This window comes from Necator americanus, chromosome V (assembly GCF_031761385.1).
Source record: "Necator americanus strain Aroian chromosome V, whole genome shotgun sequence".
Taxonomy (NCBI): Eukaryota; Metazoa; Nematoda; class Chromadorea; order Rhabditida; family Ancylostomatidae; genus Necator; species Necator americanus.
Genome location: NC_087375.1, coordinates 6,777,789 through 6,802,347, shown reverse-complemented (window position 1 = coordinate 6,802,347; position 24,559 = coordinate 6,777,789). Strand labels below are relative to the sequence as shown.

General features: G+C 37.8%; 1 protein-coding gene across 2 annotated transcripts; it reads right to left on the bottom strand.

Annotated features, from left to right (window-relative positions):
• Positions 1 to 427: 427 nt before the first annotated feature.
• Positions 428 to 7,931, bottom strand: RB195_013146 (uncharacterized protein; the record flags this gene model as incomplete). 2 transcript variants are annotated; one of them, XM_064202834.1, is made up of 4 exons in its annotated part: positions 428 to 511; positions 3,424 to 3,550; positions 7,441 to 7,564; positions 7,844 to 7,931. In XM_064202834.1, the coding sequence occupies 4 exons, from the start codon at positions 7,929 to 7,931 to the stop codon at positions 428 to 430; spliced, it is 423 nt and encodes a 140-aa protein (XP_064058715.1). The 2 variants fall into 2 exon arrangements, with proteins under 2 accessions (XP_064058715.1, XP_013296239.2); XM_013440785.2 differs by lacking the exons at positions 7,441 to 7,564; positions 7,844 to 7,931 and having other exon boundaries at positions 3,424 to 3,540.
• Between the last annotated feature and the right edge of the window lie 16,628 nt (positions 7,932 to 24,559).

Here is a 24,559-nt window from a genome sequence, read left to right as displayed (position 1 = left end):
AACGCTTATGCTATGAGAAATGTTCTCGTAAAAAAACAAGTTGCCGGAAAGGATTGAACACTTGACCATTTGGCTGACAAAGCGTTCTAGAGATCAGGAAAAGCTAGTGACAGATTTTTCTTCTTCCATTCAATTTCTTTTGTTCCCGTCCTTCATGTTCTAGTTATTCAAGATATGCAAACTACTTGAGAAATAAACATCGAAGAAACGTAGTGATTATTTCCATGTTCAAGTCGGACTGGTTTACTGATGAAATACGCAGCTATTACACATATTACAGTACTACATTACATTATTACACAGTGAAAATGTTAAAAAAAACAAGGAGTATTGTAGTTGAGATGTAACGTTACTCACGTTCTTCGCGTTTATTTATCTTTTATCAAACAACACCGTTTAAGACACTGGTATCGTTTTGTGCAGCTAACTACTTGCCCGGTCTCAACCCGTCTCCTCGTCCGATTGCAATGTTTCGTTTCACCATTGTAAGAGGGCCAATTCCTCGCCATTGCTGGAAATAAGAATTTTGCCTTAGAATTTAATACAAATAATTACACTAAAAATGTTGCGACGGCTATTTTCTTGTTTTTTCTTTGGTTCCACAATATTTACTTTGATATTTTGTATTCTTTTCCCCGTAATATTGTTTCAATGCCTAGCTGAAGCGATAAGCACCGCAAGTCTCTGAACTTGAGCACGCTCAAAGACACCGAGGTCGGCGAAGAAACAGCGACCGAGTCGGGTTCTGACTGTATCCAAAAAAAAGAATGGAGAATCTGGCGGAGACGATGGAATTAGCATAGAAATGCTGAAATTTCTTACTCCTGGGATTCGTGATATGAAGAAAATCTAATCGGACTAACGAAACCTGACTCTTGGAGACATGCTAACATAATTCCTCTCCGCAAGAAGCTATCGGTTACGGATTCCAGAATTTTAAACTCGTGTTTGCCCATACAATGAAATGCGGGCCAGCCGATATATCAAGTCAGTGTTTCTATCCTCCTAGACAAGTCAGGTACCAATTTATCGACATCATAGGGATGAAAGGCTTGGTTGGAACTAGTACGGTTCCGAACCATCGATCGACCATGCAGCCACAGCCTGGACTTCTACCAATGGTGCTACAACCCCCTGTTGAATAAAAAAAAAGATCAAAAAAAATAGGAGAGAAGCTTATGGGACAACCTACTACTGAAGATGTCTAAGATCTGATTCAAATGAAATGGTCGCGTAGCAACGCAAGCAGGTAGGAGCGCCCGTAGCTGCTCTGAAGCCGGCTTCTTACATAAAATGATACAATCATTAAACAGATAGTTACTTCATACATTCTCTATCATAAAGTATCTCTGGACAAGGTTTGATCCCAATCGAGTTAAAGGCAGAGAGCTAGATATGACTACTCTTAGTTGTTAACACACACAATTCACCCAGACACCCACTTTGTTATACCAGTCCGAACATCTGGCCGACGTCGAAGTTGCCTTCAGATTCTCTGGCGAGTTCCACTACCGCCAGTAAATCGCGGGCGCAAGACGAAGAATCGTCATTGAGACGAAAAGTGAGTCATGCAGACAGCAATCTTTAGATAATCGAGTATGGAATCGCAGAAAGATCGACGCATTCATAGCTTCCTTTCCCATCGCCCCTCATCACCGACCAGCTGCAAACTCGTCCTTTTGCAGTTAGCTATTTGCTCAGTCGATATTCGTCAACTGATTGTGTCCAACTGCATCTTATCGGTAGTAGTGGGACCATCCAATGCTCACCAAAAATGCGTCACCTTTAAATTTCTGCCACAGAACCGGTACTATTTTCGTTACTATTTAACAGGACTGCTCTTCGCTTTTTTTTTGCTTTTGAAGAATGAATGACAAAGGAGTGTACCGCCTCGATTAATCCCAATGGGGATGCACCTACGCGTTGTACTTCGGTCCAGAATCGTTTGAGATCTATGAACGCGCGTGCAACATATACAATGACCTTCGGGGTTAGACGATGTGTCCGATCATTGCTTTTATCTTTCCAGACAAGCCAAGTACCAATTTATCGACTCTGTATAGATGAAAGGCTTGTTGGTACTAGAGTCGTTCCAAACCATCATTCGTGCAGTCGCAGCCGAATCTCTCACTGACTGCGCTACTCCCGCAGCTTTTACGAATGTAAACACGGACGAAAGATTTTGCAGTCTTCTTGGTAAAAGTGTCAGTACTATATTTAAAAAAAGTATTAGAACTTGATGTCACAGCTGTATTCCCTTGATGACGCCTTAATTTGGAAACATCATTCAATGTATTGGTCGAAGTTGTCGTGTTCGTTTTTGAACAATTAACGTAGAATGACGTGCTAGCATAAAATGACGTCAACATGATGGCCCACATCAAATAACTTAAATCCGTTCTATCCCATTTTAGTTTTTTTTAGGTTTAGAATATCACTTCGGCGCTGTCAAACACAAATCACCGTTCCAGCGTTGTCTAGGTTCGAGACCCAAATTTGACCTCATCTTCACCTGGTCTCTATGCTTTTTGCGGTTGGTGTCCCAACGTACCGCCGTAGCATCCATTTTAGTGCTTTGTGATGTCGGAACACTGCTTAGAAGCTGACAGGTTACTTCAATTCGTTCCCGCGCTTTTTAGCTTTGGTTTCCTGGACACCAATCTAACGCCTTGGGATCCGTCCCACAGCTTTCCGGTGCCGACACATCAATTTGACGCTGTGAGAGCAACTTTCCCATACCTTCGGGTTTTTGCGCATCAGTTTGACCACGTGGAACAGCTATAACCTCTCGAAATGAATGTTCCCAAGAATTAGCACAGACCGAACACATAGGCAGTTCTTTATTATAGTAGATGATCATAGACAGTATTTGTAGTATCTTCGAGGGTCGAATGATTCCAGTGCTCGAGAAGTTGAAATTTAGAGACATCAGTCTAAATCTCGATTCAAACCGAGCCATTTTTTGTCATCAATATCACACGTTTGAATAAGCACCGCAGTTTAGTAATTGCTTGTTATATCTACCAGATGAGGTTATAATGACGTTTAGTAATGAAGGTGAAATAAAGTAATACCAGTATTAGGCTTGAATTCGTGAAATAAAAGGGCTTCAATGTCAAATTCGAGCTCCACATAAAACAGAGTCACCGCCAAAAAAGGTGAATTAGTTCCGCCTGGTAGGACTTATTTCTACGTTAAACTGAGGACTGAAGGCTCTTGAGGAAAATCTTCAGCTTAATGGATGACGATTTAGCTATCAAAAGTTTGAACATAGTCATGTTGAAGTAAAATGTTATAGAAAATTTTAATGTTATTCCTCGCCTTTTGTGAGGATGACTTGCAGCAGACGAAACTCACACAAATTTTTCTTTTCTAGAAATTCGAATTATATTGGAAATTTTTAAAAATATAGCTCATCTGTACTTGATATTGTTGATCATCTCCTCCTTCGACGTCCAACCATAACAATGGCAATGCCAGGGAAAGACCGATCAACAGGAAGAATACAAGAGAGCGAACGTAGCCGATTACCGTCGTCATATATGATTTTCTGAAATTAACAGTGACGTTAATTTACGCCTACCCATGTAAGTGAATAATTAATGTTGACGAGCCTTATAGAATCGAGTGAATTGTGTTGCCTTATTTAAAAGAGTGGAACTAATGAGATAATGAAATAATAAGATTGTTAGGTGAAAATTCCCTAACGATTTGCGCTACTACTAACGAGTTCGAGAACAGAACATTCCAACTATAAGTTTATTTCTATGTATTTTGAAATCTCACATTAAAGTAGGCTTTCTATCGAAAACAATATGTCATCGTAAAACCTCGATTTGTTGCTTTTCCATTTCATGGTGCATTAACAAATTGGACAATTTGGACAGAAATGGCAGAAGTAGAAGACGACAAAAAGGAATGCCATCGACATGTGCCTCTTTATTCAAGAAACCTACACGAGGACTGTGGAAAAGCGTTTATAAAATCTGAACCTGAGCCGCACTAATGCTCGCGTCACAACGATAGAGAAACACTTGTCAGAGGTGTTCAATTTTTTTCGATTTATGGTCCTGGCAATTTCCTTTAAAGGCAGCGTACCACGAATCTGACGTGGTAAGGGAATCTGCGAAAAAAGAGAGAGATAAGGTCGTCGATTGCGGGATCCGAGGTGGTTCCGCAACGTAATCCTCACAAAAAAGCGCGGAACCACTTGGTTCCTACGAAGGACGTTAGATCGTCCATCTATGTACATGTTTTCTCTCAGCAGTCTATTATTTACCTACCAGTTTTACCTTAGTAGGCCTGTGAGAAGAAATCACTGATCTTCGACCGCTCGCACCTGCATGCGGGGCATTTATGAAGGTGGAACTGAGATTGTCACAAAAATGTCGTCTTCCACACCTTTTTTTTACAACGATTAGAGAGAAGTGAACGGAACCACTCCCGAATCCCGCAATCTACAACCGCATCCTAACCTTTTCCCACAGATTCCTTCACCACGCCAGATTCGTGGTATGCTGCCTTTAAATTTCCTTTATTTTTGAAGCACCATAAAAGAAAAGCTCGTTTTAAAGTGCTAAATCCATGCTTAAAGGCATCACTCCACGAATCTGAGGTGGTACGGATTTCAGGTGGAGTATTCGTATGCGGGATATTAGATTATGGAAAGCGGGGTGATTCCGTCCATTTCTTCCTAATTGCCGTAAAAACGTCCCGAAAGATACCGCTTTGGGCGTTCTGGCGCACTATTTTCTACAAGAAGTTCGACTGGAGCGCGCCAGCCGTCTGCACACGCCGCATCTTCCGGACCGTTTTTTACGGCAATTAGGAAGAAACGGACGGAATCACCTCCTCTCCATAATCTACTATCTCGTATACAGAATAGTCCACCTAAAATCCGTCCACCTCAGATTCGTGGGGTGATGCTTTTAACTGTATAGAAAGACATACCGCTTTCCATCAGAAACCAATTGTTTTAATATTAGATCGTCTTGGAAATAGACGAAATAAGTTATTCACCAACATAATAGTTCCAATTTTTTTCAAATAATGATCTGTGCACTGACAGTTCACGAAACGCTTAGTGAAAAAGAACCTTCAAAATAGTACTTTGAGGATTTCGGCTATCTGATAACGATATAGATACATTTCTCATAAGATAGCCGAACATCCCAGTTTATGGGCGGAGCCTCACAAAATTTTGCCTTGGATTAACAGAAATCCTTCTATTTCGTCTACGGGATGATCATTGAAAGAGGAAAGACTCTACGTCAAATTGCAGTACTATCTAATCCTCCTAACACGGTGATGGTTTTTGCAGATTCTGTAGCTCCGTAGTCCTTATATGGAACCAGTAACATTTAGAAAATATTCTAGGAACGCACGTCGCGATACGTCGGAAAGGAACAATTAGCAACATGAATTTTTCGCGATGACAAAAAATTCGTGTAGTCTTCGAGAATCGATAAGAAAAATTATATACATTTATTTATTTATTTAAATAGTTGGAAACAAGAATTCAAGTATTGAATTAATTTAATTTAATACGTATTAATATGTGTCATTATTTAAATTTTAGTGGTAGAGATAGGCATTTATTTAATCAATGTAATTAACAAATAATTGATCTTTAGTTATCCGTGGTTGCAGAAAATTCAAATCTTCAACAATTTTGAAGTGGAATTCCGAGAAAAGATGCCACACATTATCAAGAAGAGCGAATACATATTGTCCCCTCTTTTTCGAAAACCAATGCAGAATATGTATATCTTGTGAGACATCATCATATTTTCTCATATGCTTCCTTCAAGGTAATTACTTAGTAATTAGTAAGTAAGTATAGAATGGTGTGGTTTTTATGAACAAGAAAACACTGTTGAGGACCATTTTATTTGATTGATCACAAGCAGTTCCAATAAACCCTCAGGCGGTGTTAGTGTCCGTTAGTAGAGCCATAATTGATTTCAGCATCACCGATTGATTGAAAAATAAAATCCGATAAATACTCTTGCAAAGCAACAGAGAGTTGCTGTTTTGATGGAAACCTTAGGAAAAAGTGTGCATTGTCCTTAGCATAAATTATTCTGCGTCAGCTAAGCAAGTTAAACTTGCACTATGACATCTTATTACGAGAAGTATGTTCAGAATAGAAAATAGAAATTTTGCAATTTTCGAAAGGAAAACGGTTACAGAAAAATATTCTATTGCAGAAAATCAAGGATTTCAATTGATAGATCTATAGTAACCAAAGATTTTTACACGATTCAGAGAATCTCAGAGAAGAAGAAATAAAAGCGCTTTTCGTATGTTTGCGACACTATGCTTCCAATAAGAAGAATAATAAAAAAATTTTCAACAGTGGACAACATCATTACATAGAAGCACTTTTCTTCAATTGCTAGTCACTCTAAACGATGCCGTAACACATGAGGATTCGCCTTCTTCCTGAATCACGTATACAATTTTTTTTCGCTTCAACTAAAATTTTACGTTGTTATATCCTTCCTGAATATCAGGAAGTTGATACCAGGAAGTTGACTTTCCAGTTCGTTTTAAATCCTTAAATATTTTGGATTTTACTTCTAGAGTTTCGAAGCGGAACACTTTGAACACGATCTGAAAATGTACAACAAACACGTAGTAATATGTGTAAAAAATTATTTTATCCTTGCTTTATAGAGTCTACGAGGAACTACAGATATGTCAGGTCAGCGTCACACATTTGTTGTCTAGATAACGCCTTACTCCACGGCGGAGACGGGCATTAACGCCTTACTTCTCTGCGTCTGTCAATCGATACGCAAATAATCGATTGAGTGATGACTGTGATGAGTTCCTCGGAGCTTTTCTTCCTTCTTGTTTTCCTATCAGTGGGGCAATGCCTTTATGGGGTCGTAGATGATGGACAGAAGGGGGAGGAGGGGGTGATTCCGTCCATTTCTTTCTGATTGCCGTAAAAAACGGCCCGGAAGATGGGGCGCGTGAACAAGGCTGGCGCGCTCCAATCGAACTCGTTATAGAAAATATCGCGTCGGAACGCTCAAAGCAGCATCTTTTGGGCCGTTTTTTACAGCAATTAGGAAGAAATAGGCGGAATCTTTTCGCTTTCGCTATCGCTTTTCTCCATAATCTACGATCCCGTATACAAATACACCACCTGAAGTCAGTACCACCTCAGATTCGTGGGGTGATGTCTTTAAGTGAGTTACGCTCGTAATTGCCTTCTGAGTTATAGCAGGAAGCATGTATTGTTCCGCATGTCATCCAGTTGCACTGCAAACTTGTACCTAAAGGCGTAAAGAACTTGGTGCAAGTCTAATCATAAAGGGGTCAATACGATCTGAAGCTCGGTGCAATTGCGTAATTGTGTGCGGCTGCACTTGAAGTGCTGCGGCGGAACGATAGCGGTTAAGATAGAAAGGGGACTCTTCTTAGCACTACTTATCGCTGCAGTTCGCGATGGTCTCATCTGAATCCCAATCGCTGGCTTCACCGCGTTGCTTCGAGTCCAGCAACCTACGCAAACGTACCGAGCATAATTCTGACACGACTATAGTTGCGGATCCTTAAGGAAAATAGGACAAATTACACGACGTTGATCAATCTGTTTGGGATGCGCCCTCGCCTTCGACTTCCGTTCAGAATCGTTTGAGGTATATGAGACGTGTGCAGCCTTGCAATGATATGCAGGTGCTAGCCAATGTGTAAAGCCAGTGTTTTTATCTTTCCAGACAAGTTGGTACCATTTTAACCATACCGTGGGGATGAAATGTTTGGTTATGGCTATGGCGGTGCTAGGGCGGTTTTAGATAATCGACCATTCAACTGCAGGCGAACCTCTTACCTAGTACTCGTCCCCATCCACCATACTTGTACTTATGTTTTAGGCTAAAATATAGCATTTTAATCCTTTTATTTGCTCCATTGTCCATTCGTGCTGACTCGTTTTACAAATTCACCAACATAAAAGACTACTTGTGCTATGAGTACACCAACTGAGTAGAGGTGTCGAATGTAAAATTAGAATTAAGTAATTTTGGCAGCAGTTGTGATGACAAATACTATGTCCGCTTATACGTTATTAAAATAACAAATAGAACTAAGGAGGCGAATGAGTTCTCTTCCCTTAGATGAGATTCCACAGGCTTTAATTTCTGGAATCACACAAAAGCTAAACATAGAGAATTTTCGAGTGACTCAAACTCATGAGAATCAAAAGTTTTTCTCACTTAGTGTAGTAAAATGTGGAAAACAATTTAAAATAGCATTCTGAGAAGAATAAAAATACTTAAAAAGAGATGAGGTTTGAAATTGAAAAATATGACGAAGAGAGAATATATCGCAGAGAATCCTAATATAGGTTAAAAACTTGTGTAGATTCGCTTTTGCAACATGCAGCAAATATGGGGGCCAGTTCTCGCATAGTATTGCTATTTAGATGGAACTATTAAGCGGCACTTTATGCGGTGTAGAAACTAACCCAACGCGAAGTTAAGAACAAACAGATTCACAGGCAATTAGTTGTTGTTATTACGAAAGTATCAGCAGTATTTTTCAAGAATTTTATTTTTTTTTTTGTCCGGGCGGAAATCAGTAAGGGATGATTAAATGAAATATCTGAAGTGTGTACTACATTCCAGGATGTTTTTTTCCTATTTATTCGTAAGCTACTTCACTACTTTAATATACATCTAGTATAAATCGCATAAAGTTGACCGCGCAAGGAATGAAACAGCATCAGTTCTCTTCATTTCTATAGTCAGGAAAGGTGAACAAAATTTGAATTCAATTTTCAAACTTCTAAGCTTTGATCTATAATTTTCATCCAGATCTGAGTTTCAAAATTTTCTATCTATAATTTTATGTAATTTTCGTGAGGAAAATTGGGTTTTTTTGTGTCTTCGTCAAAAGGCTTCTACAAAACTCATTCAAGATTTTTCTTCAGAGAAAAGTGACAATAAAAAGCAAGTGAAAACTCTGACGCTTTGTGCAAGTTTGTGTCGAGCTAAGCCGCATGCGGTTCCAATGACCTGGATATAAATATCCTTTTAATCCTAAGCGGATGATTTCTTGGGCTTCTGCTGAAATCCTAGCACATCAGCGACAATGATCACATGATGAAGACCTTGTTCCACACGTCTACGTTTAATTCAGCCTCAACTTGAGACTCGAGGATTAGTTATAAGTCGGATTAAATGAGGGTGTCAAGAGGGTGAAACGCCATCCTACGCTTTGAGAAGGACTAAATAATAGCATTTTCCAGTTTTTTTTTGCGCAAATTTGAAAAAAGAAACTGTAGTGAAAAAAGTAATTAGTGGAGAATTAAATGAAGCAATAACAATGAAATAAAACTTTTTTTTGGCCCAGGTTCTTTCACCTGGGCCAAAAAACCCCAAGTAGTAGAAGAGTGGTTCAAAGCTGGGATTTTTATAGTTTTTCTTGAGTTTAATTGTACATAAGCAACTCGTGGGATTTTCTTCTGTTTTGTTTTGTTTTCGGTTGCATACGAGAGTTTTCATTAAGAATCAAAATTTTCCGGTTTTTTTTTCTGGAAAGTTTGAACGATGTTCCACTCCCAGTACTCGGTTTCAAATTCTACCAATTTTAAGTGAAGAGTCTACATTTGTGCATTATTCATTGTATTTATTTGGAAGCATTCTTGTGTAGTGAATACAAGGGAACTCCCTAACTCTTATAGAAGTCCGTAACTCTTGTGAAAATCCCTAACTTTTATTCGATTGTCTGTCACAATGGGTAGCAGTATATGACAGTAATAATACAAGGTCGAACGAGACCCATTTTGAATCCATTAATCAAAATTGAATTTTATCGAAAAGTATCGTAAAACTTAGGGCAAAAGTGAGTGGCAAAAGTGAAGTAAAGTGAGTGGGCTTGTACAGGGTAATTTTCCTAGAAAAATATGAGTTTAGTTCTATTACATTATTTTTTTGCTAATCACTGATCTTTCAGGTGAAGTTTTCTAGCATAGAATCACTATTCAATTGACTCCGAAGCTCACATTCTACTTATTCCACTTGCCAGCCAATGAAAATTATCACGAGTTTTTTTCCTCCTAAAAATGTTGTATCATATCTCCCGAAGAAGTTTAATCTGAAGGTTTATAGATATTTTTTTCTGTAGTTACAATTGAAATCAATTTGAAAAAGATTAGCACTGAAATAAGAGTAAGATTATGACACATATGACAGAAAAAAAAGTCCCACATAGTAAATACTGGAAACGTTCAGTGCATTTTTGCGGAATTACAGTACAATATTGTTGTCTAGTCATCACCACATAATATTTTCAATTATCTCCAATTTGTGTGAAAACAGTCCTACAATGAGAATTGAACTCAATCACAAATGAGTCTAAAAAAGGCTTCAGAAACCCATTTCATTCTGGATTTCAACAATATCGAATTAAAATATAGGTTGCTGAGAAATGATTTTTGAAAGACTCGCAAATGTTTATCCAGGTACTGTGGACCCGGATCTGTAGCATACAACAGATAGATTTTTTTTTCTGAACTTAGTCATAAGTGAGTCTAGGAAGGGCTTCAAAAACCCATTTTATTTTTGTTATTTTCTCTCATAAATCCGACAAATTCTGTATCCGATTCTATTTCTGAACTTCATGAACGGGTTTACATAAACGCTAGAGATATCACGTGAATTGTAGTTCAACTACATATGACTTGTAGTTTTATCAACGGAACTAATTTATACGCTCTGTTGATTATCTGTGGTCGTACGTATAGAGTTAAAATGCAATTGAGGAAATCATATGAGTCAATGCGATGAGGCTCACGCAACGTAGATACAGATACACATACACACACGCACACTCATACACAACTACGCGCCTCTTACGAGCTCATGAGACTGGGTGCGGTCAGCGATTGGCTCCGCCTCTTCCATGAGTTGTTAATGAGTGCAACCAAAAATCAAATAAACTGAAATGACGTGAGCAAAAGAAAAAAGTTCCATGAAAACTCATACATATTTATTATTATTGTATTATCGCATAATAGAATTTTTTCACAATAGACTTTCTTATTGAGAGAACATACGAGAAAGAAGAAATGCATTCGACGGTCCTATTCTGTTTCATTATATTTATATTTATCATTTATCTTATTACTTATTTTAATATATATTTGGTTTTAAACAGCTTAGTTTGTATTTGTTGTTTGTTAATGCATGTTATAACAAAACTGTTTATTTTTCATCCTTGTAACTTTTCATCTTTGCAGAACATCTGTGTTCTACAAGAAAAATAGGTAAAAAAATGTGTTGCTTATTTTTTTTTCTGATATTTTTGTCATACAGATCCGGATTTGTTATTATTAATATTATTTTATTATTACTATTATTGTTTTATTATTATTATTATTATTATTATTATTATTATTATTATTATTATTATTATTATTATTATTATTATTATTAAAACAATATTATAGAAGTCAAATTAAATGAAATAAGTGAAGAACGAGTTCCTGAGCGATACAAGGACTTGACAAAAAGGTGGCAACGCACTGCCCCTGCATTTGCTTCTTGATTACGGTATTTGCGAAAAGCGAATTTGTGCTACGGCACATAACGATAAGTTTATCCTCCTAGATGAGACGACAGCTGTTTTCTTGCGACCTCTCAGTGGAGCGGCTGATGTTTGATGGTCAAAGTACAGTAGCAGTGAACTGTCTCGGTAATCGCTTATGATAATCTGTGATGGGACCCACGCATCCCTAAAAAAGGATGCTATACACTCGAACACATGTGTGTCTGAGAAGTTTGAGTTCCACGAAAAACGTCTCGAATTCGTGGACAAAACCACCTTCTTTCACTTAATCTTACAAATAGGAATAATCAAATTATCATCACTTTTTAGTTCCGAAACTCCTTTGGAACGCTGATGTAGTACTGAATTTTTCGATGATGACTAGAATTTTCCTCGAAAAATATTTCCTCTGAAAATGAATAGTACATTTTTGTGCACTTAAAGAACAATATTGTACTCATCATTACACAAATTGTTTTCAGCCATTTTTCATCACTTTGTGTGAAAAGAGCCCTACAATGAAAATTGAACTTATTCATAAATGAAGTGACTAACGGACTGTACAAACCTATTTATTTCTAGATTTGATGACTACTGAATATAAGAATTAGGATTCAGTTCCATATGTGCACAACAATTTTATGGCATTCCAATAAAAGAGGAATTAATAAGTGCATTCATCGTAGGAGTCCTGAGAAGGGAAAAGTGCAGCACACCATGACACAGATCTTTTACTTTCAATCTTATTCGGTTGTATTTATAGTACAGAAGTGTCGGTAAAATCAAAAATTAGAAATTCCAAGGTATTTAGTGTTAACTACGAAAAGAAGGAAAACAAAGTTCCAGGAGATATACATATAGAGATAGAAACGCAGCGGTAGAGGGCTGGCATTCCATTAATTTTCTTGAAGTGCCTAAGTGGAAAACGATGCTTATGTAAAACCACCTAAGAAAGAACTTCAATCATGGGAAACGCTTTTGCTCCGAAGATGAAGTTTCTATTTTTGGTAGCGTCTATTTATATTGTTACCAATCTGAACTTAAGACTTTCTGTGGCGTTCGCTTCGGTCGCGTTCACTGATCAATGAAAATTAATAGTAGCGGCATTTGCTGTGAAATTAGATTGGTGCCTTTCTAACAATACTTTCTTCTTTTTTTGTATAAAATTAGGGGCTATTTCATAGATTTCTTTCTAAATGTTCCACATTTGGGAATCATCCAAACGTCAGCTTTAAATACTATTTCGATACCAACACAACACAGACACAATTTGAAAATATTACTCAAAGTATGGGTTTTCTTTCTATTTTCCCCAACAGTTATCACAGAATGATGTTTTAACATAAATGACGTGAACAACATGATCGCAGTGATGAGAACGACGTTCCATGTCACATAATGTAAACTGTTGGGCATTATTTAAGCAGCGGGCTTCATTCGTGTTTCCACCTTCTGAAGAAAGCATGTTACCAAGTTGAGGCAAAGATGCAAGAAATAGACAGCTATAGAGGTGAAAAGCAACGCGCGCCATGGTCTATCAAACGGTTGCAAGAAATGTATGAATGTGTTCGCCTCACTCACCCTTGAAGATGAATGAGGCGAACACATTCATACACAAGAAGTTATTGCGCACCAATCTGACGCCTCGGCACCCGTCCACTTCATTTTTTTTTGCTTTCTGGCGTCGGTGCACTAATTCGACGCCGGTGGAGCCGTCGCCTCCCATTTTATAGCTTTCTGGCGCCGGCGCACCAAGTCGACGCCTTGGGACCCGTCGCACCAATCCGACACCGTGGGACCCGTCACAGTCCATTCTATAGCTATCTGACGCCGGCGCTCCAATCGACGCCATTGGACCCGTTGCACCCCTTTCTACCGCTCTACGACGCCGGCGCACCAAGCTGACGCCAATGGACCCATCGCACCTCGTTTTTGGAATTTTTTTTCACACACAGACACAAAGACACAGACACGCACACGTGACAGACTAAGCCGGTTATTATATAGCATGATTGTTATTGTTTGAAGGATTTCGAACGAAGTATAACCAACTCAAAAATTTACATCCAAAAGTGGGAAATGTTATTTTACAGAGCACCCTCAAGCAGTTTTCCCTAACTTATGTCTAGTGAACAAACTCTTTTATTCAAAAACGTTAGGGTTCCCAGTGAATAGTGCCGAACTTTGAGCTCAGAAAAGTTTCTCAGAGGGGTCCTTTAAACGACGGAACAAGAACTTTTGAAGCTAATTGATGAAATTCGTAGTTGGAAGTAATTTTTGCATCTTTACCGGCAATAATCCAACAGTATACGTTTCCATTTCGTTGATGTGTAAAGAGTTGCGTCGTCTGGCAAACTGATCCTCCCATGCTTCTGATTCATTTGTTTTTTTTTCTGGATTTCTAAGGAGCGTTTCGCTTGATGGCTATGATACTTGCAAACTACGTCACGAAATCTACCAACTGGTAAAAATGCAACTTTGAAAGTTCTCTCGCATGTTGACTTCAAGTGAATGGAAAGATTTCTTTGTCTTAAAGACTATTTTTATTTTTTTGTTACTTTTCACTTTACTATTTTGTTGAGGAGAAGTAACCTCTACTTAGCTATACGACAACGCTCACATCTATAGTTGCAAGCACCTATGTTCATCCGAGCGGCCGCAACGCATTCGCAACAATTCGCTCATTTTCTGAGCCTACCTCTCTCTTACATGTGGTCCAGTCGACACACAAGCGGTTGTTTGCGTAAACACCACTGCTGCTGTTTATAGATTCCCAGGATAAAATTGAAAGGAAGAATCAAAACAATAAAGACATTATTCTAAGGAGAGAATTTTCTACTAAAAAATTTTCTACTAAATTCCATTCTACTAAAAAAACTACGTTACCATTGTAAGTCTAGCCCGTTTCCATTCTAAGTATAGAACATCATTGTACATGTACGAATATTGTGTGCAACTGACAGCCATAGCGAAGATGAATGGATATTCATGGCCGGGAAATGACAGCAGGCGATTATCCAACGTTTCATTGGAACACCAAAGCACATTTTGTTGAAAAATGACGTGGATGGAGGAGATTATCTCCAGGGAAACAAAAAATAGCTCAACTATGACCGTTCCCACTCATTGCCCATTAGATTTATATTCATTTTTGAGACTCGTATAAGAATGGCGAAGGTTTTTTTTTAGAATACATTTTCTTCCGAGAAAAATTACTTAGCAGTTCGGTAAAAAGAAGTCGGAAAGTTTAGGATGGGAGTCGTACACGGGTTTTCAGGTCTTACTATGAAACATAGATTGGAAGGTGTTGATCAATCTCATGGGAATGCGCCTACGCTTCTATGTCAATTCAGAATCGTTTGAGGTTTATGAACGTCCACAATGACCTCCACAATGACTTGCGGGGATCAACCATTGGGTCGAGTCATTGTTTTTGTCCCCCAGACAAGTTTGCTACCAATTTATCGACCTCCGAGTTGAGTGAAAACCTTGGTTTCAAAAGATCGAGCTTGCAGTCACAGCCGAACTTCAGATCAACTGCGTCACGCTCGCTCTGTCTAATTATAATAGTTAAGAAATTGTTAAATCACATTTATCGACAACAGTACAGATTCTTCGTTCAAGTTGCATGAATGCAACCTTTACTAACTACAATGCTGTAATTTAAGTGTAATAATTCGTTCAAAGACTGCAAAATTGGAACATCAAGAAGATCGTTTCGGTTGGAATGAAGGTAAAATATGTACGGGTTTGTGATGCAAATAATGACGCTGCTAAGCGAATGTCTATGATGTTCCGTATTTCGTTGGTCTGGACAATACTGTAGGCAGATTAGAGGCTTGGCCATGTGACAAAGATTTGTGGCTATATTAGCCGTTGCTTTCATGTCTAAGGTGGAAAAACCCCTACTTGAACGCAAACCTCTTTCGTACTGCTGGTATATAGATGATTGTTGCATAACATGTCCCACGCAAGCTGAAATGGAAACTAACTTCAATCTTTTGAATAAACACTCCCAGTACAATACTTTCACGAGGAAAAACCCAAAGACAAGTGGCTGGCGTTTCTCAATGTTCAGGTTCATTTGTACGGGGAAGATTGGAAAGCACAGAGGCACCGACAACCGAGCTCTAAGAACATTCTAATTCATTACCGTTTGGCACACCTCTGGAAAACCAAAAAGGCAGTCATTGAAAACATGTTTAAGACAGCTGGAACGCTTTCATCTGAGGGTCTAAGGCTCATTGCATCCGTGAGCATGGCTAACCACATTGCTCAGTCTAATGGGTACCCAAAAAAAAGTATCCGTTCAAAAAGGATCCATGTAATAGAGCGCCGGGGACAAATTCCAAAGAAGACGGCAAAGATTCTTTTCTTCCTACCTATTATTTCGGATGGTATGAGCAATGCAGTGCGAGGAAGCTTATGACAGGTGGGTCTGCAAACCCCGGTCAGAGTAGTGGACATACCTCCTGCGAACTTATAGAAGCAGTGAGTTTGCAATCGTGCCTATGACAGGGTTTGCGAGACACCGAACTGCGTCGAATATCCGAATGGAAGGCAAGGGGACTGCGTGGTATCGGCAGTTATCTATCTGATCACCTCTCAACTATGTGGGGTTGGGTAAATTGGCGAAAGAGGAAGAGTACTATGTACTCTGATCAAGGAGCACCTAGATGGGCTCATAAAATCTAAATCGTCGATCCCTCTAGGTGCTCAGCGCAGACAGTGTCATTTCAACATAGCAGTCACGATTTTGGCACACGAATCCGACGCTTTCGCACGGAAAACATTAGAAGCATTCTACATAACAGCTAAAAGTCCAACTATGAATCCTAATGAAGAATCGCTGTGTACAAAGAGCTGGCGCTGTATTAAGACCTATGCGGGTTTTGACCTACGGGTCGGATGCAAGGGGCATCGTTATTAGTTACTATTAGCGGCGCAATTCAAACAACCGGTGGTCCGCTAACATCGCCGCTTTACGGCTATCAAGGTGACCGGTACTGTGGTCTAATCTATTTGCTAAGTCATATCTTGTGGGGTGACGAGGCGTTTGAGGGTATAGATGATACGTGTCTTCGATTTTCCAGCCCCTGAAGAAGGTGACGATGCCGGAACCTTAGGCAGAATAGAGGTCGATAACAATATTGGTTTTGGTCAAACCAAGTAGTCCCACGATTCAACCCTACAATGCCAAGATTCAAAGAAGGTCGAATCAGAGAAGGACTTACGGTAAAAATAAATTGTGAATTAGTACAGACTGTAGAGAAGCCAAAATTGAGAGCTCGCGTACTAACTTGCAGTGACTATTTTTTCCCAATTCAACCCTTTTCAGCTCCGGAAATGCCCTGCTGTCAATCCGCCAATGCACCGCTTGTTTGTCGCCTACCTTACTTTTTTTCCTACGAAAGAGCAAAATTGAAGCAAAAATGACTGCTGAACAAACATGAAGTGGAATTTGTATTCGACGATGTCGGTACACTTCAGACATCAAAAACCATTCCACCCTTTCCGGAACAATTGAAAAATTACCGATACTCCCAAAAACATGTTGACATGATAATTAGATACTTTCCAATGCATTCTGCGATTACCTCGTCACGTCCTAAAGCGAACCTACCAGAAAATTCATTAAATAAGATAAAAAATAATAGTGTAAAGAATGAACTAGTTGAATCCAGGAGATTCTTGTTATGAAGTATGTTATGATTATTGTTATGTAGTATGAGTTATGTTATGTTATTGTAATAAAGGAAACGTAGCTATCAAACTACATGTCTTGCGCTGCGCTCTATAAACCCTCCAATCGCTACAAAATCCGCATTACAAATTTTTTTCCTTTCTACAGAAAAACAGCTTCTGAGACCAAGCAGGGGATGGTAAGTTTGAACATTTCTGAATCGAAAAAATTTCTCGTAGCCTCCCGTTAATCCTACAGAAGAACTTGGGAAACGTTGAATAATATAAAGGAATGTCGAGATTTCGATTACCGCAGCTCTGCTACGGCCTTGCCTTAAGAAAATTCCAGCTCATTTCCTTGACTTTCATTTGTAAATGTGAAATTTCTCACAAAAATGATGACAATAATCATATATGCTGAATAGATGCTGGCGTAAACAACGTCTTATTGTGATTTTCATGGAAATCCTAAATTTAATTACTGTTTTTTCTACAACAACAAATTATGAGGTGTTGAGATAAACACAGACGTTTATGTGAAATAATGAAACCCTTTAAGATGGAAAACATAGCATCATATGATGCTGAAAAAGCTGAAACATTGAGTTTGGAATATACTGAGCTTGTATATTTTATTCGAGGACAAGTTTTTTTTAAAGATATTTTTGCTCCGTAGAAAAACTATGTATATTTAGCCTAGAAGAAACCAGTGTAAAATGACTGCGAAAATGTTATAAATTATGAGCAATCCCAAATGAGATTCATCTTAGAAAGGCGAAGACCAGTTCTCGCGTAAAACCCGAGCAAGCATGCAACCAACCTTAAGGAGATTCAAATATTAAAGTAATTAAACTGTGACTAACAAAATTATTCTGTCATTTACAAGGTTATCATAACTTCTCATAACTATTTTTGCATGCAAAGAACCCTTCATGGAAAAGTCCAAGAAATGAAAAAAGGAGTCCATTTCTCGGACTTTTCCAGAAAATGTTCAGCAAATGTGCCCTACACAAATTGAATTTCTGGTGACTAAGCAGTCATTGCTTTTATGGGACCTCATCAGTGGAAGTATGATGTTAGCTAGCGGTGAGATGAAGGAAAAAATGCACATCAAGAATGAAAGGTGCTTCTCTATGCATTCATGTCGCATCTCTTCCTACAAGACACTGGATAGAAAAAACAACATTTTTCAAAGCCGTCGACCATAATTGAATGGAAGCCAGGAAGTTTGTCGACGTAGTAGCCTCCTGACGAATCCACTACGTTCAAAACTTTCATTCAAAAAGAATGTGGAGAAGAGAATCGGCAATCTCTTACAACCTTAATGTGACATGCGCGGAACATTCGAACATCACGTCCAAAAAAAGAAGAGTTCTAGCGTTTTCAATTATTCTTACAGCTAAAGATAGAATAGGACAAAAATTGGGTTTCGAAGAATTATAATTACTGATAGCAAGAACCTTGAAACTGGAATTACTTTGAAAAAAATGCATTAACTTGGAGCTACAAGGGTGATTTTGTATTATTGCTTTCCATTGATTCTATACTCAGAACACATGCAACACTTTATTAAGCGGTCATTTCGTTTGAAAATAACTGAATTCTAAGTTTCAAGCTCAAACAAACTCGAAATATTCTATAAAACAGCAGAACTCATAATATTTGTTATGACATATTTTTTTACAATTAACTTTCCAGTTCAATCTAAAAAATATGTCTCAAATCCCTTTCGAAAGCAACGTCTGAGCCGATGACGTCACCACTACATGTGCGAGAAAACTCGTCTATCTACGCTTTGAAGTTGTTAAACAATGATAACTACGTGAAATTCTCATAAAATAATAAAATAATCAGGGGATTCGAACCATTAGGTATAAGAAGGACCAAATATTACATATTATCGCACAAAAACTTCCACAATTCCAGTTTACGATTGACACTGATGACGTCCCTACAGGAATATGTATGTATCTGTGTACATATATGTGCCGGTATTTATGTTTGCGGTCGCCAATGCAAACATAAGTATCGCTAAAAATTACCGTGTCATTTCAAAGATTCAAGGAGGTCTCAAATATTTGTATATCTCCAGCAAGAAAATTCTGCAGCTTTTCTCAGCCGCATTTCAAATACTTTTCCAATGGTCGCAGCTATGTATGAGTGCGATTAACAGTCAGATCATGAACCGAACGAACACTCCACTAAGTCCACCTATCACTAAAATAAAAGAAAATTGTGTAAAAAATTTTTGAAGAGTTTTTTACAGTCACTATCATCATTCCACCTTGATGGAATACAAAAAGTATTCAAGAATTTTTTTCTTGAAGCGGTTATACAATAACAAGTTCAAAGCCGATGTTTTTGAGGAAGGTAATGTACATCTTTCTGTAAAATTCCATGCAAAAACTCTTTTTTTTTGCGTATTTCTTTTGGATTCCGGAATAATTTCTCAATATTGGAAAAGAAGAGAGATAACGATGATAGATGAAATATTTGAAAACGACTTGAAGATTCGGCCGCAGAAAAAGCGTCTCTGTCAAAAATTACTACCCCCATCCCTTTTCATTTGAGAGGTTTTCAAAATCAACTCAAATCTCACGTTTTCAACCTAGAGTTCTTGACTACAGTTGCCAAAAAAAAATACTGGCATACATTCTTGTCTTTCTCCACTTCATTAAAGTTTTTTCGAAGGTACATGATTGTCGATTAACACAACACAAAACAACAAAGCTTCTATACTAGCTTCTCTGATTTACTCTGCTATGGATGTGATAGTCCGGGCTTCTCGAATTTTTCTAACTATCGATAGGTGTAACGAGAGAAAGATAATGTGCTACAGGATTGTTTTAAATTGATATTGATCCGAACACTGGAATTTTTGAAAGCATTTGATTTCAATGTGAGAACTCTGATCACATGAAAGTATCGAAGATGTCGGAAGCAGAAATTAGTGGGATTGAAGACAAAATAACTATAACTGTATGCTAATGCGAAAAAAAAAACACTTCCTTTCAAAAAAAAAAACCTTTGCATAATTCCCAGTGGAACTAATTCGGTGACAGTATTTTTGTGTTCAAAATAAAACAGATCTTCCTATACAGATCTGGGAGTGCACTCCACCCATCAATTTTCTCGAATTTTCGAATACTGAGTTCTGTTGGATGTTGGTGCTTGGTCTTTACCGGTTTATTAACTCGTTCACACTCTAGGTTTGTCGATGAGATCATATAAACATATTAGGACGTGAAACAGCTCACTTCATTAATTCCCATGGGAAACTAGTCAAATCGAGCCCACAGCGATAGATCTTCAGGAAATTACCGGGTTTCTTTAAAGGATTTTTAGAAAATATTCACATTGCGAACTAAGAAATTGCTAATACTTGGGGTTAGATAAAGATTTCTACGGAATAAATTCACCAGAAAGGTTCCGTAATAAAATCCACTGCCGAAAAAAAAAAACGTTTTTTCAGGTCAAAAATACCAAAAGAAATTTCTACTATAATTGTAGCTAATAGCTCAGAAAGGAGCGGTAGGCCTAAGTCCCAATAAAGGGTTTCCTAATCATGAGACTAAGACGGAAATCGCTGTGTTGATTTTTTTCAGATTTTTTTTTCCAGAAAAAAGGTGCAAAGATTTCATCCGTTCAATGCATCAGATCCACATGAAAATTTGCTGAGAGATTTTTTTTTCCTAATCCTTGCAACGAAATGGAACGAAAACATCTCTCTTATGTGTTCCCACTGCATAAATTTCACAGAAATCAGAGGTTTCCGAGGGATCATTGGACGCTATATTTTCAAAATATCTAATAACAGAATGAAAAGGAAACTAAAAAAGAAAAAAAAGAGAAAAGCTATTTAAAAAAAAAACTTTAATTATATTTATTTATATCAATTTTATTCATGTACATTCTTTATATTTATACTATTTATATATATTTATATATATTTATTTATACTGTATATATTTTATTGACATTTCTGTCTGTTTATGTATATTTTTTTATTTATATTCTCCATCTTCATATCTACCGTTTATACCATATATTATTAGAAGTCTTGAAAATTCAATCGATTTCACAAATTTCTAGGTTTCCAATGAAAGCAAATGTTCCGTCACTTTTCTACTTGAAAGATTTAATGCAATAATGTCCTTTACATTGTTAATGAACTCGCTGAATTTAACGACTTAAAAAGGCAACGATAATTAGAGCAAAAATTGACTGATCTGTTATGGATCTATTATGTATAAATGCTGATACAATTACCACGCGTATGAACAATGTGCTATTCACGTAATTAGGGAGAATTAGGGAAGTGCAGTTTTTGACATATTTTTCGATAGCATTTAGCATATCCCCAACAATATAATAAGCACACGGTACTTGGTTATTTAGCACACTTCATTATGAAAATACTGAGAACATTTTTACGCGGCTAATTAATAAGATTAGCTATTTTATATTTTTAATAGAATTTTCAACAGCTACGGTAATACATTTATCATTATTAATTTCAAAAAAGGGAGTAATAGGGCACGAAATTTGTAAAAAAAAAATTCAAGAGAACTGCGTCAAATTGAAGCCAACTTTATTCCGGGAGATTTTAAATAAAAGCGCAATCGGTACGAGGAAGCGCTGTGTCTGCACGATCGGTTGGAAGTTCGAATCCGTCGCAGTGCCCACCAAGCCTTACATCAGTCAGGGGACGATAAATTGGTACCAGACTTGTCTGTGAAGATAAAAACACTGACCCGGCAACACATCGGCTAACTTCCGCAAGTCACTGTACAGATTAGACACACGTTAGTAAAAATCAAACGATTCTGAACTGAAGTGGAGGGATTGGCGCATCCCAAGCAGACTGCTTAACACCGTACACTTAATGTTTTATCCTTACTAGTTCACATTAATCCTCATTCATTTTTTCGGTAGAGGTTTCTTCTCACCAACGATATTATGAAGTATGTTAGTTTGATGGCTTAAAAAGGAATATATCCTATGCTCCTTACAAATATAATATAGTATACAACATATAAAATGAGATACATGTCATAGCGAAAAAAATTCGAAATAAATAGGGAGGATAGCTTGAATCTTACGCCTGCTCTAACGACCCTTAGACTCACCACTGCCTAATGGTCGGTAGGGCTTTAAGAATCTCTCTCTCTCTCTCCCTCTGTCAGAAGCGCTTTCCGCCTAACTACCATATAAAGTTCATGGCCAGCTTATTCAAATTATGCATAATTAGCTTAATCACTGAAATAACAGAGCTATTCCAGAAAGCCAAATACACTTTTTTCTACCAGCTTTTGGTCTTTTTTTTTCTCCTAATTACTGACGGAATTATTCATAGTCCATCCAATATATGGAAATAGATGAGGAATATCCGTGCAAAACACTCACACAGATTTGCAGTTCCAGGAAATCTGCAAATTTGCGTAATTTATTAGTTTTTGCGGATGAATGAGTGTCGATGATGTCACCTTCCAATGATGATTTAGTCTGGAGCTATGTGAAAGAAGTGAGTCGAGAAGGGAGACTAGAGTTTTTTTTTTCCTAGACAGAGATGCCCTAGAAAATTTTTAAAGCTCCAGTGATTAGATAATGAACAATTTTCAGCTGTCGATTTTGGAATTTACTGTGAATTTAGAGCCGCTTCAATCGATTTCTAACATCAACCAATTCTTCACGCGATATTGTAAAAATCAGGAATTTTAATGTTGTTACTGTCTATTCACATGTTGTTTACAGTTCTACCCCTACTTGGTCTTAGTTTTTGATGGGAAATTGAATTACGCAAAAGAGCATCGGTTCGCATGCTTGACACAAATGAGAGTTGGTTACATGGAATGCTAAACAGAAGGCGGTATTGCTCATTTTAAATGGTGAAATGTTTTTTTCATGTATCCCATTACTATTCAAGGAGGTTAAAAGTCACCAAATGAGTAAGGATTCGTTTCCATTCATCCGCTACCATTGATATAAGGGGTTGGAAAACTGCAAGTTCTAAAAGGAACCTTAGAAAATCTTTTCTACAACCTGCTAGTAACTACTGAGCTCATAGAGTCACTGTATTCTCTATATTCTTATAGATTTTTTTTTTCCAAATAAAAATAAAACTAGAGATAAAGTATAGAGCGCAAAAATAGAGTGTAAGGAAGAAAGAATAAAGAATAAATTTAAAAAATGGAGTGTAAGAGTGCAAAATCCATTAAAAACGAAAAAAAGAGAACAAAGAAAGAGGAGTCAAGCCCAACAATAAAATACAAAATCTTAAGTGAAATATTTTTTTGCTGATCACTAGCATTACATCATATATACATGACACTACATTAAAAAAACATTTTAATGGGTCAATCATTCCTCATTTCGTCCGAATTTGTCACTTAATTACTCAAAAAAGCATAAAACCATTTATTGGATCACATTTATTAGATTTACATTTATTGGATTTCGATGCGACACATTTCCCTTCATTCTTTCATCTCTCATTTTCTCTTTCTCTTCTCCTCATTTTCAAATATCCGCCAAATAGGTAGGACAGCTTTATATTTTTTGACCATAGAAGAATCGAGAAGGAAAACATAGACTGGGATTTCGCAAGCGTTCATCCTTCATGCGCACTATGTTGAAATTTAATTGAACTCGTCCACGAACTAATGACAGCCTGTCACGCCCCTTTGGCATTTACAGTAACAAGGTGTTATTAGTGGGACTAGAGCGTGTTCACGATTGCGTCAGTGATGTTACATCTTGTTAGTTCCGGTAAAAACACGTAAATTGATGGGCGCATCAATTTTTTTACATGGCAAACTTCTATGAGCGTAGATGCGATAGTCGGAGCCGGTGCTCTGGACCCCCTTCACCTTTGAACAGTTAGGAAAGGGACCTCCTTCACTTTTAAACAGTTGGTGAAATTACGCCCTTCACTTCTGAACGGTTGGCGAAAGGACTCCCTTCACTTGCGCTGCACCCCATGGGCTAAACCCCCTTCACTTGGGGAGGGTCCGGCTTCTCCTTATCGCACTTATGTCCATGAGGACAACTTTATTCATTGCTGATCTCAGATTGAAGATCCACACCTTATAAGCCCACATATATCTAAGCACACATTTCTTTTTGCTTCCAAAAATATTAGGTTGTCCCATAAATTTCTTTCCTGCTTTTCTAATGTAATGGATAAAGGGATAAAGCGCACGGCGTTGATGATTCCCTATGGGGATGCGCCTACGTGTTCGACTTCAACTAAGACTTCGTTTGAGGTTTACGAACGCGCGTGCAGCCTTACAATGACTTGCAAGGGCTAGCTGAT